Source organism: Maylandia zebra, linkage group LG2, assembly GCF_041146795.1.
Source record: "Maylandia zebra isolate NMK-2024a linkage group LG2, Mzebra_GT3a, whole genome shotgun sequence".
Classification (NCBI taxonomy): Eukaryota; Metazoa; Chordata; class Actinopteri; order Cichliformes; family Cichlidae; genus Maylandia; species Maylandia zebra.
The window spans coordinates 48,074,370-48,094,091 of record NC_135168.1 but is presented as its reverse complement, the minus strand read 5'-3'; the positions used below and the strand labels follow the sequence as shown (position 1 = coordinate 48,094,091).

The window sequence follows — 19,722 nt, the reverse complement described above, 5'->3', positions numbered from 1 at the left end:
AATGTAAAGATATATCATTAAGTTACCCGTGAACATTGCTGGAATAGGTGTTTCTGTGTTTCCGGTCTTAAATGGCTAAGATATGTGACTGCTGGTTGTATGTAGTTCCTGGTAAAAAGTGTCAAGTATGAATATTTTGCACAACTGTAAAAAAATCTGGAGACAAATAAGTGATTAGAGGACACGCTATAATCAACGCTATCATCCTAACCACAGAACCTTAGCTAAGCTGCCACGCTCCAACTCCTCCTAAACGATCCCATTTTAACAAAAATCCTTGCGCCTGCACTTACCAACAGCATGTTCACGTAATGCTTTGTCAACAAGATGCTTTTTGTTCTCACTTTCGCTCCAACAGTCACGTCCCTGAGGCTGAGGAGGGTAGTTTTGCAGAGGACGACTGGTAAGACGATGGGTGTGAAATGGTGGTTGTTTTTATTCGCTCCCTGCTTTTGTGATGTATTAGTGCTGCCTTGCCTTGTGGAAATGGTGACTTTGAACACAATACCTCAGTGTGTGTTTGTTTTGTTGTTTTCTCTGTCCGTTCAGTAATTATGGGACGTGCTGTATGTGACTGTGGCTCCCGAATCAAAATATGTATCTGCTGTCGTAAATGTGCAGCTTCAAACATAGTAGCAGTCGTAGTATTTATAATGAACTGTATGAGTATTTCAGAATTGTGGCTTTCTCACAGGCAAGTTTAGAAAAGCAGGTTGATAGACAAAGCCTTCCAGCGTTTACCGTGTGCTGTGTGGAGGCTGAAGCTGTGCACCATATTCTCCTTTTCCCCAGTTGACATCAAACTTTTCAGCTGGAAGCGACACACCCACTTATTCTCTCTCTTTCTCTCTCTCACACACACACACACACACACACACACACACACACACACACACACACACACACACACACACACACACACACACACACACACACAGCTCTGCTTCTGAGAGCCATCTGCTCTAGAGTTGAGCTCTGCAGTAACAGCATGGGCGTGTCTCATCCATTTTGCATGGGGGATTGGAGCCTGTTTGTTAATAGCTATTATGCCAAAATATTGAGTCTTGCTACTTTACATCATGTTGCAGCTTCAGTGAAAGCATGTCTCATTATATTGTTATGTTTCCCCTCACTAAAGAGAGACTCTTTATTATTATGTGCTGCTAGATTAGAGAAACAAGGATTCCGACGCCTCTGATGCACCTCAAGCTTTATTATTTCCTCCTCCTGACGGTAACGGGTCAGCTCGATGTGCCGCAGGTTTGATCTGGAACTGGTCCCTGGTTATTGACTGCGAATAGCCAGCACCCTTGTTCCCATAGTGACAGGATCTCTGTGTGCTGGCAGATAATCAATAGCTGACTGTCCCGCTCACCCGGCCTTGTGCCTCGCAAATTTCATCAAGACAATCGACATTGCGAGATATACTATAGAGAAAGGTTGCGGCTTTCTTACCTATATAGGCTTAAAAATAATAATAATGGCACAAAAAATAATGCATTTGGGCTTCATGTGAATGTGCGTGTTTTATGTCATTTACAGATATAAAGGGGTGCTGAATAGCTCCCGTACATTCATTTGTAATTGGTTGTGTATTTGTAATATAAGAGTTCAAACTTAAACCTTTTTAGCTGAAATGGCTTCAGTCCTCTGTTTATATTCATGGAGGTTTTTAAAAACACAGACTTTGTTTTCCTATTTCTCCATGACAGATTTTAATAAAGATGCAAGTGTGATACGTTTCCCTGCCTCCAGTGCATCTATGTAGGGGTAACACAATATCGACTCCTGCCCGGCTGTTTAATTGCATTTCTGTCTTTTCCCCATATTTCCTTCCCTCCAAAGCTCTATTTTCTGTGCAGTGGATGGAGTATTACTAGCTGGCGGGCTGCTGGCTCTTTGGGATCTGAACAGCATATCCTGTGGGATTAAAAAGAATTATGGTTGCTAATGGCATTCTCGGCAACATTTCTATCAAACCCCAGTGCCATGGCTAAAGCTGCTGTCTCCACGATCTATAGGTGTATTTATCACAGAATCATAAATTGATCCCTGCTGGAGAGCCAGCGAGTGGCTGGTGGCTACATAATCACTGCCCTAAGCCACTGTTACAGGGATAAAAATACATCCTTTCCTCTCATTTATCAGAAATGATTTTTTGAAGTTTTGCTTGACTTGTTGATTATTTTCTATCTTGCCAGAAATAAAAAAAAAAAAAAAAGCACTTCTGGCTTGAGACTAATTGGGTTTCCAGTAATTCATTAGAGCCTGATTAGTGTTTGAATAATGCGGTCTTTTTTAGCTGCCAGAAATTCAGCCTGTCTGCTATCACTGTAAGCAGCTCCTCATGTGCTGTTTAATTTCTAAATGAAATTAAAATAAAAGGGGGACAGCATTTCTTATTTATGCAAATGACGAAAGAGGATCAGATTTACAAACAGAATAATGAATAAATGTATGCGCGTGGATTCCTTGGGAAATGATATTTCAGGGCACTGCTTTGTCAAAGCACGATCTGTGTCTGCCAGCATGGACAACATCCCAAATAGTGCCACTGTACATCCCATGGCTGAAGCCCGGGAGACCAGCATTTGCATTCTGGCTGCACTGTGTTTAATATTTTATTCAGCAAATGTCTATATTGTTGGCACAAAGCACTGGCTGTGAGATCTGTTGTGTGCTGCCAGTATACGTGTAAATTTGTTTTTCTAGAGCTGAAAAGATGAGTTGGTTAAAAAAAAAATTATAATTTCACTTATTGGCCAAATTATTAGGTATACCTCTAAACTCCTACGCCTTAAGCTTCAGACTGCTCTAAACACTCAGATTAAGGGTTCTTTGTTCCTCTCACCTCTGTGATGTCCCTGCTATGGATATTACATCATGTCCCACAGCTTTAGCTGTGAGCGCAGAACTTCCACAACCTTCTGTTTGCAAGGGGCAGCCCGTAAGAAGACTTTAAGAAGTAAAAGGGTGTACTTAATGGAGAGGAACTCCAAGCCACAATCATGCAAAGCTACTTTAGTAGAGTCCAAGAATAAAATATGTGGTGGTGGAAAGGATGTGATGCTGTAGGTCCACTTTGTGCATGTATTGTCCAGACACACGTCACTCAATTTACTGGACTTAGATTTTGAAGGTGGCTCTTAAAGTTGCCAGTGAGTGTATTTTGATGGGTGTGATTTTTATTTTTTAAATATCTATCATGCTGAATATTTTGTGTTATATTGAAAATGTCCCAGGACCCTGTGGGGACATTTAATATGTATACTTTTTACTCAGTTAAAACTAGACTAAATGATGATACAGTAATTAGTTATTATTAGTTAGTCCAGTTTTTAGGTTTTTGCAACAACACTGTTAGTGCTCGATGTAACGTTCAGGAACTCTGAGAGGCTGCACAGTGGTTGGCAGCTCAGAGCATTTCTTCTAAATGTTAATGAAAACCGTGGATTGTATGCAGTCTCACCAAGGCTCTAGCACATAAGAGTGGTACACAAGCACTGTTCAGTCTGCCTCCTTTTTATCTTAAGTTTTGACAGAATATCTTTTGATCACTAAGCAGAATCCTTGTTTTGTTTTTTGTTGTTTTGCTAGTCGTGCCTGCTCTGAGGACAGCATGCTGTACTTTAGTGCTGTACAGTGTTGCTCTCAAGGATGCCAGCGTGTTCTGTTGTTTTGACTTCAGTGTCTCCTTTTTCCAGGCACAGCACACACTCATCAGACGAGGCAGGATTTAATGACCCGAGCTTACTGGAAAACCTCCAGAGTAATCACGTAAGTAATGTCAAGGTTCCCCGTCACCCGCTGCTGCCGTTTAGGACAGAATTAAGACGGATTTTGGATCTAATTGTGTGTGCTTGCATAATATCGTCTTTTGCATTTTAAGTAGCCTCTTTTTAGCTTTATTTTGTGCCTTTAAAATGGTGACGCATGCCTCATGTTATTATCTCACGAGACAAATTTGGCAACTGATGGATTTAATTGTTTTTAATATCAGTTTGACTAAAATCATGCTGAGGGGTGGATTACTGTTTCTTTGCATCAAGATTAGCCAATTCTGACAAAGCAGTGAGGTGCACTACTATCTTGCCATCCTTTGCAGGATTTTAAAGGGAGCTCTAATGACCACCTGTAGTCATGCAGTGGGTGAAAACGGTGATTGATTGGCTGTTTGAGTCACTGAGCTGCAGAGTGGTGTGGAGGAGGCAAAATGTCACATCCAATTAGGTGCAGTAGTACCGCCCAGGGAAAGTAGTAATCCCACTGTGATGTTTGCTTTGTTATGACAGCAGAATCTCTCCACACATTGAGTTTGTCTAAGATCTGCTTCAGTCTCACATTGATAGCCTCTCGCCAGTTTGTAATTATGGTTCATAACTGACTGCTGCTTGGAAACCAGGGTTTGCATGCATTTTGGTAACGATTTAGCCCGAATAATCTGGACGGTAATAAATCATAGATGTATGTTTTTTCTTTTTCCCCAGTCATTTTTTTCAAGGTAACTTCTAGCATATAGAAGACTGTCCTTTGAACTGATACGTTGTAGGCATGCTCAAAATTATGAAGGTTTTTGGTAGAAGCAAATCATCAACATTAAAGTTGATATATATGCTCATGGCTATTTTATTAGGTATGCGTGTTCAGCTCCTCATTAACAAATGTTTAATATCTAATATCGGCCAATCACATGGCAAATTTGCTTTTAGGCATGTAGACTCAAGACAACCTGCTGAAGTACAAACTGAGCATCAGAATGGGGAAGAAAGGCGATTTAAGAGACTATTCCAATATGGACCAAAATCTTAGGGAAATGTTTCCAGTTCCTCGCTCTGAATGCAAAAGGGCTCCAACCCTCTACCTGACAGAATGGTCAGTGAGTGTATAGCTATTCAAAATAAGGTTTTTTGCGACTCTCGCTAGGTGGCAGCACATGCTTGCTTCTAGAAGGACTTCAACAATACTAACCCCACGTAACCCTCAGTAATAGTGAGCTGAATTACCAAAGCGATATCAAGGTTTTTAAACATCACCTCAAACTTTCAAGACGTTGGTTTAATTAATGCACAATCAGTGCTTCACTTTCACTTAGATATCGCTGCTGGAGCTGCTGAATGAAGCGATGCATTTGACGTAACAGTCGATATTCTCCTGGTACAAGCGCTTCTTCTTATGGCCTTCAGAGTGCTTCTTGCATGAACATTACTAAGGAGAGGGGAATTAAGAGTGTTGACAGAAATAAGCACCCCCTCTGGTGCTTTTCATCTTCCCTGGACATGGTCCTCACCCACAGAGTTTCAATGGCTTCTTCATTTTCTCCTCCCCCTTAAACTTTTTCCCACACGGGCTGTGTCTGAAGCGATGAGTGTCTATCACTGCTGCTGTGACACAGGTTACCCAGAAGTTATTTGGGGTGGTAGCTGGCAGCACAGTATTTCCTGTCACATCTAATTGTGTCAGCAGAACAAAGTTCAGATGTCTGTACTGTCTGCCTAGTTTACCACCACCCTCGATGTCTTGCTGTCAGACGTGTGCTTTTCTTCTGAGAGGAGGAGTCGGTGTCATGAACTTTACCCAATCAAACGTCTGTCTGCTAGCATCTTTAAAGCAGGCCGGGAGGGAAGTGTAAATGCAGCATGTTGGGGTTTTACAGTGATTATTGGCTGGACTTGGTGTGGCACAGTAACCTCCCAATGACAATCCCATTATTGTCATTGGGTTTCCATGACAGCAGTCTTAATGAAAAGATCCCATCCCTTAAAGAGCAATTAACAAAGACCTGCTTTTAGCCTTAAACCTGCATCAGACATTAACCCTCATCCCAGTAAGGGTGTGAGAGCTGTCCAAAATACCTGCTCTTTAAAAGAAAACATGTCCTCACTCAATCACACACAGGTGTACGCACTCACACACATACTGTCCTGTCTTTCAGAGGATACCCGTCAACCCAGGCCAGGTTATCATGCTGCTTGGAGGCAGGGAGGCCTCTCTTAGCCACCTGGACTGTAATAGACTCGATGTGTTGGAAGAGGCACTTTTAATTTGTCACCCCTCCCCCCTTCATTCATGTGATCCTTTGTTCCTCTCTTCACAACAGAAAGAACAAATTTAATAATACTCTGCGTGAGGCTGCAGCCTTTTGTTTGAGATGGGAGTGAAAACATGCACTTTTGAGCTATCTTACACCAGTACTCCAGTATTATTTAAACCTGCATCTGATATTAACCCTCAGATTTCCCATTAAGGAGGTGAGAGAGTGCAAAATCTCTGCACTTGAAAAGAAAGCATGTCCTCACTCTTAGGCTTTTATGTTCTTTGTGTTACTACAGGTTCGTGAGACCTATATTCATAATTCATTGGCTGGTATTAAACTCACTGCTAACAAACGTTTGCCGCCAGGCTGCTGTGTGTGCTGTTGCTGTATTATACAGGTCTGCTGCAGCCCTGCAGGCTGCTTATATTACTGTCTTGGCTGTAGTCGGTCACTGCAAGCCGGTGGTCCTCCAGCCTCAGCAGATGCCTGTCTAGGTCTGTCCCGTGGCAAGTTAGTCATACTGTTCCCTTCATTAATGTACAATGCCTCAGTGTATAGGTTAGGCCTTCTTTCATTAAATGAAGCACATTTCTACTGGATGAGGAGGCATGAGTCTGTCAGCAGCTGGCAGTTTCTGTGGGATCCTCTTGGCTCGTTATCCACAGTCATTAGCCTCTCCACGCTTGACTACTGAGTACTGAAGCCACATGTATTTCAGAGTTTGACAAAGCTTAGACTGGCTTTGAAACAAATGGAGTCATAAATCTTTGGGCGCTACACGAAGTGAAGGAAATTCATCAAGTGTCAGAGCTGCAATTAATAATGGTACCTGTTCAGGATTAGAGTTCTCCTGTGTAAGTTGCAGTCTTTGTGTTTAGATATAATTCTGCCAGCAGTTAAGTGTAGATTTGTGATTATAGTTTGCAAACAGGAATGTACCTGAACGGCAGTTCAAAAGAACTGAGAGTAAAGTTGTTTTTTGTGCTCTATTGTGCTCATGATGCAGCAAACTTATTTGGTCTGGTTTTATAAAACTTTAAATAAATGCTCCAGCAGACAGGTCACTGGAGTCTGCAGTGCATACTAGTATTAATAGAAGCTGTCTGTCACATTTGTAGCGGCTGCTGTAGCAGGTTGTGTACGTCGGCTGCAGGTTGATTATGCTCTGTCGGTGTGCACTCTCTGTCCTTGCTGTCTCTTCCTACAATACCGTAGCTGTTTTGCTTCTGTTACATGTTTTATGAAAGAACATTAAAAGTCAAAGTGCCCCTTCTTCTTCCTGTAGCCTACAGCTGCTGTTATCCTGGAGTTCATGACCATGATGGCCATCTGTCACACTGCAGTCCCTGAACGCATGGATGGGAAAATCATCTACCAAGCTGCATCTCCAGGTATATCCCACTTTTAAGTGGAATACACAATGTTATTACAGTGTGTGTCTGTTCACACACAGTAATTTAAGATCGTCAAAATTTACCAGACTTCTTCTTGATTCTGACGTTGTTTGTGACGTAGCATGTTGTCAGATTTTCATTTTCAACGTTTGTAGTCGTTAATCATCAAACTGTAAAACCAATGAAAAAAATGAAGCTACAGATTCTGCAGAATGAATCTACAGTGATAATCATTACAACTGAAGACATGGACAAAGGATTTCACTAAGACAGTGCAAATATACAAATAATTCTTTAATACCAAAATCTATTGTTCACTGATATATAATGGGACAGCACGCCTGCGCCCTTTGATGGCACAGTGTAAGCTTAGCTGTCGTCTTAACACATGCATCCTAACAGCAGCTAAAAATAGAAAAGAACTAGCTCTCGCAACACATGTTGCTGTGATTTAACGGTGTCAAAGACAAGTGTGAGAGTTGCAAAACTTCTCCTTTCCTTCCTTTGATTTTGCCCAGTGACACGTTTCTGTGTAATGCTACACCTCTCCTGTACAAGTAGGTTCAAAACTGCATGTCGAAAAGAGCAGATTTTAAATGGCTAGTTGTGCAGCTGTGTCTGGATCTGGTTCCAGGTGCTCTGCATAAATGGTCTTGTGTGTCCTTGATATTTCTCTTTGTTGTAGTATTTAATTTTCCATCTAGCGACCTTTGTGTCACAGCAAATGGAACACACCACTACAGCCTCCGGGCTCCAGTATTTCATAAAGACGTTTATGTAATCATCAGCGCACACACGAGCCAGGAATCATATTATAAAATGAAATCAGCTGTTTACAAAATGCATTCTTCAGTCTATCACATCCACGGGTGAACTTAACAGACTGAGACAGCTGTCAATCAGGAAGTTAAACACATAACATATTTCTAAACATCAAAGTTGCCACCATGACAAACATCAGATGAGGTGAAATCCACCACAGAGACTCTAAGAATAGGTTTTAGCGTTAATGCATAGAGATTGCTCTTAACAGCAGTAGTTATGTGTCCTGAAAATAATGCAGATTTCTGAAGAGACCAGCAGGTTTAACCTCCTAAGACCCGAACTCTTCCACGGCAGCATTTTTAATTTCTCTTTGATATTTGGGCTGATTGGGGCCCGATGAATGTAAACACAAAGAATTACCAGATTTTTTATTTTTACCTTATTTTTGTTTCTAAGAAAAATCAGAGCCACATCTGAGGATATTTGTTTAAAATGTTGATAGAACAGTAGCAGCATAACGTCCTCGTAAGTGGATATCAGGCCCTTGTAGAGCAAAATTGAGTATTTTGGTCTAAATAACCCAAACTGTGATGTCCACATATGTGGACGCAGGTCCTAGGAGGTTAAAGGAAAAAGCATTTGACGTCAGTTTATAATGTACAAACATACGGCTGCAGTTTGTCAAATAGGTTGACATATCCCGATCGTTTTAAATATGTTTATTAGAGAACTGATGAACACTTTGATTCGAAAATAAGCTTTGCATCTTCATTTTGCTAATGACTTTTTGGGGGGCTTGGATTGCTTCAAACAGTCGTGTTCATGTGAAGCTTTGAGGTTTTTAGAGTGGTTGCAAAGAGCTGCTGGTGAAGTGAACTATAAAGAACAGTAGAGAGCTCTTTCTTGCCCTGCAGCATCCCCATGCACACGGTAGCTGGATCACAGGTTTCAGTCACTGTACTGAACCAGGTTCATGCAGCAACTGTGAAACATGGCTGCTGTGGTAAATACCAGGCTCAAATGTAATGTTACCTTGGATATTTGTAAAGGTGTTTTTATCTGTAACATTTTTCTTTGCTCCCCAGATGAAGGCGCTTTAGTGAGAGCAGCACAAAACCTTGGCTTCGTGTTCTCTGGTCGAACCCCAGACAGCGTCATTGTGGAAATTGTAAGTTGGACAAAACAAGTTAAAGAAAGGCAAACAGCCTTACAGGTCTGCTTAATCTATAATACTGGCATCATCGTGCTCCGGTCGGCATCTAAATAAGTCCCATCTGTAGGCTAGTTCATTTCCAAAAAACACTAAACTATCCCCTTGTCTATTTCACAGTACTTCATGAAATTTGTCAGATGTTTTGAAACAGAACTAAAACAAATACACTAAAAGTGGTTTTCCACTTGGATCACAGTGATGGAAAAACACAACATTTGCCGTGATTATATCCTGAGTTGATGCAGTGTGTCCTCTCCAACGCTCGGGTCACTCCTCCTGTTGTTCTCCTAATTGGCTAACCTGATGATTGCACTCAAAGAGCCTGAGGCTGAAAGGCCAGAGCCATTTCCTCTCTTTTTTTCGCCCCTTTTTGGTCGAACATCTCGTCTCCTAGACGTTTGTCCAATTTCTTAATCTTTATTAGACCTTCTAAAGCTCTCAGCATCTACTTTAATCACTCTGTCTTGTACCTAGCAGTGTCCACAATTAAGAAAGTTAATTGAATTTTACCTTGTTATTCTCCTTCCATCGGCTCAGTGCAAGCAACTGATAAACACATTTAAGTGCAATTAAAGCTGATTGGAGGAGGATGGCAGGCTTGGCTGTGCTACTTAAGATAACTTGTCTCAGAAGACTGAGGTTGAAGTGTCTCCTTCTGAATTACGTTAACGCTCACGTCTCTTTCAATTCAGGTTGGAACAGAGGAACGATATGAACTGCTTCATGTGCTGGAGTTTACAAGGTACAGTTATTATGTTTTTATTATGCATATACACCATCAGCATGCCTTATTTAACAGTCTTTTACTATAGAGTTTTCTGTTTGAGCCTCAGTAGCATCATCATTAATTAACTAATTAATCCTAGTTAACCCCACTGTGGTCACATGGTTATCTTGTTACCCACTCTTTGTTTTCAGTAATCATGTGCTAGCTCAAACCATGCATTACTTTAGCATTGTGGTAACACACTGCTGTTATTTCTCTCCTTATTCCACCTCCTTCTGCCCTCTCACTCTCTCTTGGCTTTTTTTATCGCTTAGCGCAAGGAAGAGGATGTCAGTCATCATGCGCACCCCATCTGGGAAGATCCGCCTCTACTGCAAAGGAGCTGTGAGTGTCTGTCTCTCTCCATAGCAACGCGTGACAGGTCATCACCATCATCGCCGAAACGCTCTTCTCTCCTTATTGCCTCTCGCTCATGTCAGGAAATCTTTTCATTGGGTGACAGGATGAAGCAAGATCACCACATTTCACACATCTCTGCCAAATAACAAATAAACGTTATGGCCAGACTACATTTAATCCTCAGTAAGATTTAATCGGATCTACAATTTCCTGGATTGCAACAATTTTGTGCTGTGAATATAATACAAAAGTGAGAGCAGAAGTACAAATTGCACAGTATAACACAACATCAATATTTTATTTTTAAATGTTACATAGTTATTGCAGCACCCCTAATCTGTGGAGAAGGGACGAGATAGCGGAAGCGTTCTGGTGTCTGTTTGTAGTCAGCGCTCTATTGGCTATTTGGGTTTGAGTAGGTTTTGGTCACAAGAAAACTGGATTGTACTGAACCACCAGACGACAGAAAGCATTTGTTTTCATCCGATGATGATTCATCTTTTAACGAGCTTTTTTCCATTCATCTATAAACAATAACCCGTGGATGGAACTGGTTACTCTTAGTCCAGATATATGGCTGCACCAAAAGTCTTGAGTTCCCAGATCAGGCTTCTCCAAATGTATATCTCTTTTTTAATACAAATAGCTGGAGTTATCTGAGTAGGAACATGAAGTGCTTCTACATGGGCCGCATACAGCCTTAGACCCACATTTGCAAAGCAGCACAAGTCCAGGTGGTTCCTTTCTTTCCTCTCTGGGTGTCAGTAACCAGTGAGTGTTTGTTTCCCTTCAGGACACAGTGATCTATGACCGCCTGGCAGACAGCTCTAGGTACAAAGAGATCACATTGAAGCACCTGGAGCAGTTTGCCACTGAAGGTGAGTGGACTAACATCGCCCCCTGTCTGCCAACAATAATGTGTCTTTTCAGGATGCTGTACATCCCTGCGTCATCTCTGGACAGAAGTAAACAAACTTCCTCTTCCTGAGAGCCTTTCCTCTCATGCATTATTTAATGGAAATTTCCTTCTAGTGGGAATATTCTGCTGTAATTTTAACACAAGGCTGTTGACCTGAAGGAAACTGCACCACATACTCTGCTTCTTGTTCTACGATCATACTGCCCCCTTGTGAGACACCAGCAAAATGATGTCATTAGGAATATTTGATGTGTGCTAAATTTAGCATCCAGGACAGATTGTGAGGATCTTCAGGCCCAGTAATTCCCAGTCCAAGTGGAGATACTACAGATGAAAACCTACTTTATCTGCTGCTCGCTTTTGCCATTTTGATCCCATAACATCTTTCAGACTAGAATTCTTTAGTCAGTGTCTTGGACATTTGTCTCATTTAAAGTGCAAATTAATCCAAATGAGACAATACCTCAATCAAATATTTAGACATAAAACATGTCTTAATGTGGGTAACCAACTGTGGAAATGTCATTCTGCCATCTATTAGTTATTCTTATTAAATTCTAGTAAAAATATCTGGAACGTATCGAGTCACAACTCTCCCAAGCATCTGTTCTTTCCTGTACATTAAAGGTTTTTACAGAGTACTTTATTCATGCATCTGTGTAGGTTCTCAGTCAACCAGGTCAAGGTACTCTTAAGTGCTGGAAATGAAGGCAACTGGACTCCTTTGTGGTTCACAGAGATTTTCACCTCCCATTCTAGAGGCTTCTTCAGTTCTGTAAATTGCTGGAGAGTCATTTTACAGACCTGGTGGTGTTATGTGCTCGAAAGTGGTCGTGGGAGTCACTGAACCACCCTGTAATGTGAGTTGTTAAGAGTCACATGAGCCGAGGTGTGAATTTAGGTGTGGGTCATTACCCTCCTGTCAGAGGCCAAGGTCCTGAGACCCCGCCCCCTATCATGTGATTTGTTCAGGTCACATGGTTCAAGGTGTGAACAGGGATTTCATGAAGTGATAAAGGGAGCTGGTGCCAGTTGCCACCACCTTTGTTCAATGATAGTCGTTCATATTTGGTGTCGATGACCTCCTTTGCGCTTCTCCCAAACAGCCTGAAAGAGTGACCTTTCTCCTTTAGGATGCATACGTACAGCTGAGTGTCCTGTCGAGATGATTCTCCTAGATTGTGTTCCTCACTGAATTGCGCTTCATATTTGGTATTTGGGTCTTGTCAACCCAAGTGAACCTTTGTGACCTTAATAAATCACATGATGAAAAGGGCCCTTTTGCACAATGAGCCACGCCTTGATTCAGACTTTTGCTTACATGATCCTTTATGTCTCACGTGATTACAAGGTGGGTCAGTGACTCCAGGGGGCAATCCCACCAGTGGGGTCTCGCCATCAGTTTATAGAGCTGAAGAAGCTTCTTAAATTAGAGGTAAAACATCTTCATGGACCAAAAGGGTCTGTTCGCCTTCATTTCCAATTTTTAAGGCAGGGGTGTCAGACGTATAGCCGGCGAGCCGGAATTGGACTGTATTATCAAAAGTTTTATAGCTTCTCCTCCTGACATGGCCATTCATACTACAGTAAATAAGTAATAGATAAACATTTCAATAACAGAACATTTCAGAAAATAAAAACTGAAACGTTTTGTTGGAAATGCTCTTATTTTTTCGTATGCTAAGATAGCTGATCTGAATTTTGAATTTAATTGACTTTAATGACATTTTTAAACATAATTTTATTAAATGTAATACATAAAAATAACTGTTAATCAAAGTTTGTAACTGGGGAAGTTACCATGACGTTATCAGTTGATTCGAAAATTGACCGTACTAAGCTGAAGCACTTTGTTCAACAAAGACAGCTGCTGCTTTTCTCAGCTCCTATTTAGCGTATGTCAGTAACCCTTTAGTACCTTTTATTTACCCCCCAAAATATGAAGAATGGACTTTAAGCAAATTTATACTCTGAATAGGTAAAGTAATACAGTAATGGTGTCTGAATAACCTGCTTCGGATGCAAGATTCAAATCTAAATCCGATGGTTATTTTGCTGGAGTTACCGTTCATGCTGCGTATTGTATTGATTAATATGGTCAGAAATATAGCTGACTTAAGTAGCAGTGTTTTCATTGGACTGGGTCTATCTGTGTAACACGTTTAACAGTGATTGCAGAGCACAAGCTTTGTTTTGTAATGTTAAACAGTCAGAACTATGACATTTGACCCAAATGTTGCGATGCTGCTTTTAATCTTGTAGGCCTGCGCACTCTGTGCTTTGCGGTGGCAGACATCAGTGAATCGTCCTATCAGCAGTGGTTGGAGATCCACCACAGAGCCTGCACCTCCCTGCAGAACAGAGCCTTAAAACTGGAGGAGAGCTACGAACTGATAGAGAAGGTTTGTTAAGCGACATCCTGTTTGTGTGCACTGTCGGTTTTTCTGAAAGGGCTATTTTTAATTGCAGAATCCAGTTTGACTGACAAGCAGCACAAAGCTTTTCATCTGGTTAAATGCGGCAATTTCTTAATGCGGAGGATTTTATAGGAACAAAACTTGTGAAAAGTCAGACTGGCCTTGAGCTGAAGTGTAACTAGTGGGGAAAATGAAATAACGTCTGGAAACCTGCAAAAGTTCAAACTCGTGTGTGTTTTTATACGTTTCACCAGCAGGTAGAGTTGGTTTTCTGTGAGGTGGGTCTGTGTGGAAGCGTTAGTCAAACACAGGAAGCCACAGAGTAAATCAGCCACTTGGCAGGTTCGTCATGGCTGCTCCTGGCTGCTCCTGGCTGCCCAAAACAAATGGGGGCAATCAATCATGAAATAAACATAAAAGCTTTCAGAGAGAAAAATTTAATGCGCGTTGCCAAATGAGCAGAGCGTGGCACTGCGGCCCAACCCCAATTCCCTTCCCTCGGTCCCACCCCTCTGTTTCTGCAGTTAGGGGAGGTAAGGTCTCCTGTTTCTTTTGGGATGAAGAGGTAGCCTTTGGAGGACTAGATGACCAAAGGGTGATTGTGATTGGGCCAGGGTTAGGGCCACCCACACTTAAAAATGCACACAGTAATGCCACAGGGGGGCACAGTGGAGTTATAGTGAAATGTTAAGGATGGAGGCATTCCTGCAGTGTGTCCGAAGTTTCTCCTTCTCATCATTTCTTAACTAAAATGCTGATTACATATTATGTGGGAAAATCTTCCTATTTGATCCTGATTGTTCTTTTAAAAAACAATTGTTTTGTATTGATACGCTGTTTTAGCTGTTTAATATCTAATTCTTCATTATTTTTCCCCATTTATTTCTCGCTGGTCTATTGCAGGGGATACTTTTTATGATCCCTGACTAATCTAAGTACAAGTGTATTTATTGTTTACTGTTTGTCAGTGCAAAGTAAGCTGCTCTAGCTCCACTGTGGAAATTCAGAACTTTATTTCCCCTTTTTAACATATTAGAAGCAGTAGTGGTGAATTCATACGAGTCTTTGTCCCAGTGGAAACTTAAGCTACATATACTGGACAGACTCTACCAGCAACATACTGACTATGATCCCGTTTCTCCCTGATTCAACTGGTACTTGTATCATAATTTACAAAGAGTGCTTTTAACAGCAGCCATAGAAAGAAATGAAAGGCTTACGATGAAAAGGCAAAAGAAAGTTTGGCACATCCAGTCATGGTCTTTCCCAGGCATAGTTTTCCGGGCTGTGTGGTTCCCAGTGATTAGCGTGGACAGACCTACAGACGTCCAGGCAGTAAGGCTCAGGTCACAACTTAAAGAGCTTCCAGAGCCTTTCCTCTGCTGCTGGCTCCTGTCTCCCCTCTACCCCTGGCTCTTGTCAAACCTTTGGCCCTGTGATGTGCCCATACAAGCCCACAGCCAGCCACAGAGCAACACAGAGTTTCCTGGGGAAAAAACAGCAGCTGCATTTTGTGGGTGTGCTTGTGTGGCAGAGAGCGTGTCTATAGATGCAAACACAGATGCAGGGGCACAGTAACGGATCCAAAACCCCTTAAGTCCACCGCCGCGGTTTTTACTTGGTGACAAACAAGAGCGGCTGATGAGGGGAAAAACTCGACTGAGTGAGTGACACTATCCCGGCTCAGATGTTTGCCTGACACCTGACGATTTAAAGGCCTTCCTGTGTTATGATCCTCACTAACTGACTTGTTTACTGACTTTCTTTGGTGCAGAACCTGCAGCTCCTGGGCGCCACCGCGATAGAGGATAAGCTCCAGGATAAAGTGCCGGAGACCATCGAGACTCTAATGAAGGCCGACATAAAGATCTGGATCCTGACTGGGGACAAACAGGAAACAGCCATCAATATTGGTAAGCAGCAGCATTTATGACCGGATGCTTTCCGAGCTTTATTTCTATGTGAATTCTGCTGTGTCGTGTGGTTTTATTGGTACAATTATTAGTATTTTTACCAGAAATGGGGCACAACATAAAGGTCAGATATCAGTCACACCAAAGGAAGCCTACTTCAAGGCTGCCAAACTGCCAAAAAGCAGACTGATGCAGCTGACATTGCTAAGATTGAGTTCCCCTGTTATGCAAAAGCAACAATAGCTATTTTCCTTCTTGTTTGTGCTTCACGATGCACTTTAACCTTATTTGTGTACGAGGTCTCATACCAAAAGGAAAGTCCCTGGCAAGCCTGATGTTTTTTTCTGTGCTAAAGTGCATGCCAGCCTCTTACAGGTACTCCAGTCATCCTTCACCCAGAAAGACAAACAGCTGACAAGCTGAATGTTTCTCTGTCACACATATCTAGTGAAAGCATGCGTCGCAGAATGCCAGATGATGTATGAGCACCCTGCACTGACATGAAATAAATAACACGCATATGTACACAAGCAGGCACGTCTCACGTATCTAGGTGCCCCAGAGGCAGATATTATCAGAAAGGTGAATGCCTAACGCTGGTTGTCCGTTTGGGTTTGTATTCTTCTTCGTTCTGCGCTAGACGTGGGCAAATCAAACAAATGGATCGACCTTGAATACAGTCAGCCAGGTAACACGGAGGTCAGAAAAAACAGATATCAAAAGTACCTCCGTTTGTGGCTGCTCCTGCTGCTCCTGCTGCTCACTGAATCAGCCCTTTGTACCCACTGTGCCCAGATGTGAGGCAGCAGAAGCCCATGCTCACTGGAAGTATTTTTACAGGTTCGCCTTTTGACTGGGTTGCTCTGTAAAAATTCTGCTTAATATTTACTTTATTTTTTTACTACTTTCCTCACTGAAAGATGATACCAGTTGGCAGAGTTTATGGTGCACCTTTAGCCAAATCAGACACCTGAATTCAGGCCAGGACATTATTTAACATTTGGAGGTGGCCGAAACCACCCAAGTGCCACTTTTGGCACATAATACTGGCATGCTCATTAAATGAAATCTTTGTTAATGCAATAATATTCTTATTTGTAAAGCATACAGGTGTGCTGATTTGAAGCTCTGAAGTGGTTGTCCTAAATCTAGTGTGTCCCTAAACCTGAAGTATAATGACATACGATAAAGAAACGACTCTGATGCTTTTAGGCTGTTTGACAAAAGAGCAATGTTTGCTCTTAACACGCTCTCGCTGCTATGAGCTGCTAGCTGAGAGGAGTCTGTGTGCACGTAACTCTCAAGGCAGGTAAGAGCCAGAATTTACTAAAAGGAAAGAGCCAGCCGATCAGTTAGGGAAACAGTGTTCGCTTTGCTAACATTCAGTTAAGTGTGGCTGGAGGGTGCATTGTGTCCTTAAGCAGAGAGGGACCAAAACGTAAACACCATCCCTTATCTGAGCCCCTGAGCCCCCATTATGTTGACCTGTTCCTCTTCCTGTCATTTTACAATAATTTCAAGCCCCATTCTTCTTCTCAAAATCCCAGTCAGCATGTTACCCCCTTTGAGTGGCTTTCGCGGCTAAAGTTTGTATTTCTAATTGTTGCTCCCGAGGCGAAATTCCAGATTAGCCTGACACAAGTGTCATTGTTACACATTCCTCAAATCCTGTGGGAGCGGTGTTTGGTTCTGCCTGAGATGGGAAAGCCAGGAATTTAACTTTGGTGACATTAAAAAAAAGAGAGAGAAAAGTCAAACGAGCTAAAGGTAAACATATTAAATGGAAGGCAGTATTGACAAGGGGGAAGGGAGTGACCGAGAGAGGCTGCGTCCAGATGGGGAGACGTTTTGCACACATTGGCAAATCTTTGGACGTTTGCACCTTTGCACTTAACAATCTGCCAGACCCCAGCCCTGTTTGGTTTTGACTCTGGAGGTGAAATTTGCTCATTTCCTCTGTACGTACATATGTGTGTGCGTTTGTGCATACTGTGGGTGCACTATTCTTCGGCTATGTGTTTTGTGTTGTCTAAGTTTCACTCAGAGAATGCTACCCATATGTTCACAAAACAGAGGCTTTGTGGTAACCCCCTTAAAGAAACTAAAATCCCTTTCCAGACAGAAGCAAAGTGCAGAAGCCCACAAATATTTATGTGGTTATGGCCGCAGATGGCAGCCCTTTTCATACAGCCACAGCACTGAACTGAAGGCTTCAGTCTTGGTTCATGAAATATTTCTGTTTTCCCCAATGGGAGGCGCCCTCTACCACCTTGCTGGTGACCCCGAGCATCTGTCCCCGCCAAAAGCTGAGGGAAACGCTCCCTAGAGAGCCATGTTGGGTAACTCGGAGTTGTAACTGCCTATTAAAACAGGAAACTGACAAACTCTTGTAAACCAAACTCATTAGTCATGTGCTGAGACACTTGCTTTGAGCTGTAAAATTTTAATTGGATCCCTTTAAACGTTGTTTATTTGATTCTTCTGGGTTTTATATATTTAATATTTGCATGTGGATGCAGGTTTGGGATGAGCTAACTGGACTCTTTACATTTAAGGCAACTATAATTTTATGAGAGTAAAATTGGATTAATTAAAAGTTTTATGTATTTTATCTGCTCTATATTTTTGCAGTGCTTAAGATTTTTTTTTGTTTTGTTTTTTTGCAGGACATTCCTGCAAATTGCTGACGAAGAACATGGGCATGATTGTGATCAATGAAGACACTTTGGATGTAAGTATACGAGATTTTGTTTATCCATAAATCAAACTTCTCTGGAACGGGGAATCAGAACACATAAAACTCACAGTTGTTTCACAAAATCCATGAGCACGGCTGTTCTAAAACGACTTCATTCAAAATGTAATTTAAAGCATGATTTCGTTTTTCCATTACTGTGTTAAAAATAATACTAATGTATTTGCCATTTGGCTCGTGACTCTAATTCCAGCATATCAGTATGAGTGTTGGATACATCTAGTAAAGCAGTGTTATTGTCAGAGATCAACATGAACTAAAAGCCTTTAAAGTATGTTTTTATGAAGTGAAATAACAAATATGGATCATTTGGGCTTCAGATTTATCAGAATATCGGACAGTAACCAACACTGATCAACAGTTCTTGTACGTGGAAAACAGTACAGAAGTTAAAGAACTTACTAAGATAAAAACATCTGTCCCTCATGACCTCACCCCGTCCCCATGAAAACCAGAAAATCTCCAAACTAAAATGATGAGGCTACAGGGAGTCTTCCTCATAAGGTCCTCACAACTTCCCAGATTCTGCATTTAACCTCTTTAAGACACCCAACAGAGAAGTCTGTCGACCCCACAGCAGGAGAGCCTTGTCTGTTGTTTCTAAGACTGAAAAGGGCAAGTCCCTGCACTTCCAACAGGAGAAAGCTGCCGAGCACAGGAGCCACAGATGGAGGAGAAACGTGCTGTGTTTAGCTTGTCGGACACAGAAGGGGGGGGGATGGCGAGAAGGAGGGAATGAAGGAGTGGAAAGCGGGGCGGGGGGCTGTTTGGGGGTGATGACGGACGGCCTTCACTCTGTCAGCCGGTCGTTAGGCGTGATAAATGAAGTTGAGGCAGAAAGTCGGGGTTGGTGCATTCATAAAGCTCACGAACCAGCACTTTGAAATGTCAGCTCCCATTCTGCTGTGCTTGAGCAGATGCTTACATAAGGCAGTTTGTTAAAAATCTCTCCAACAACACTGAGGAGGAACAGTGAACAGAGGACCAGGCAGCAGAGCTGGTAGTTCTGAGTCCTTGAGGCATGTCTTGCTTCTTTGCAGTGTTTAGAAACAATTATCAAAGGAAGGACACAGTTTCTGACATTCCCTGTGTTAAATGTTACATGAAGTGAAATCCTTGCAGTAAAATGCTGTCTCTAAGTTAGGATTAGGTCATTCTGAAAAGCTTTGCCTTCTAGTCAGGGTGT

The 19,722-nt window shown here is 42.0% G+C and overlaps 1 protein-coding gene across 6 annotated transcripts in view; it reads left to right on the top strand.

The window, feature by feature from the left end:
• The window catches only part of atp8a1 (ATPase phospholipid transporting 8A1), a 108,995-nt gene that overhangs the window by 51,147 nt on the left and 38,126 nt on the right, over positions 1-19,722 (top strand). For 4 of the 6 annotated variants that reach the window (XR_013093789.1, XM_014412626.3, XM_076875816.1 and 1 more), the window contains exons 15-24: positions 359-403; positions 3,705-3,777; positions 7,320-7,425; positions 9,279-9,361; positions 10,099-10,148; positions 10,448-10,517; positions 11,326-11,410; positions 13,714-13,853; positions 15,643-15,781; positions 18,448-18,512. Coding sequence is in view for 5 of the 6 variants with exons in the window: in XM_014412626.3 (XP_014268112.1) it covers positions 359-403; positions 3,705-3,777; positions 7,320-7,425; positions 9,279-9,361; positions 10,099-10,148; positions 10,448-10,517; positions 11,326-11,410; positions 13,714-13,853; positions 15,643-15,781; positions 18,448-18,512 (856 nt within the window). In the remaining variant the exon portion in view is untranslated. The remainder of the gene's footprint in view (positions 1-358; positions 404-3,704; positions 3,778-7,319; positions 7,426-9,278; positions 9,362-10,098; positions 10,149-10,447; positions 10,518-11,325; positions 11,411-13,713; positions 13,854-15,642; positions 15,782-18,447; positions 18,513-19,722) is intronic. The other 2 variants (XM_076875819.1, XM_014412630.3) reach the window with 1 other exon arrangement.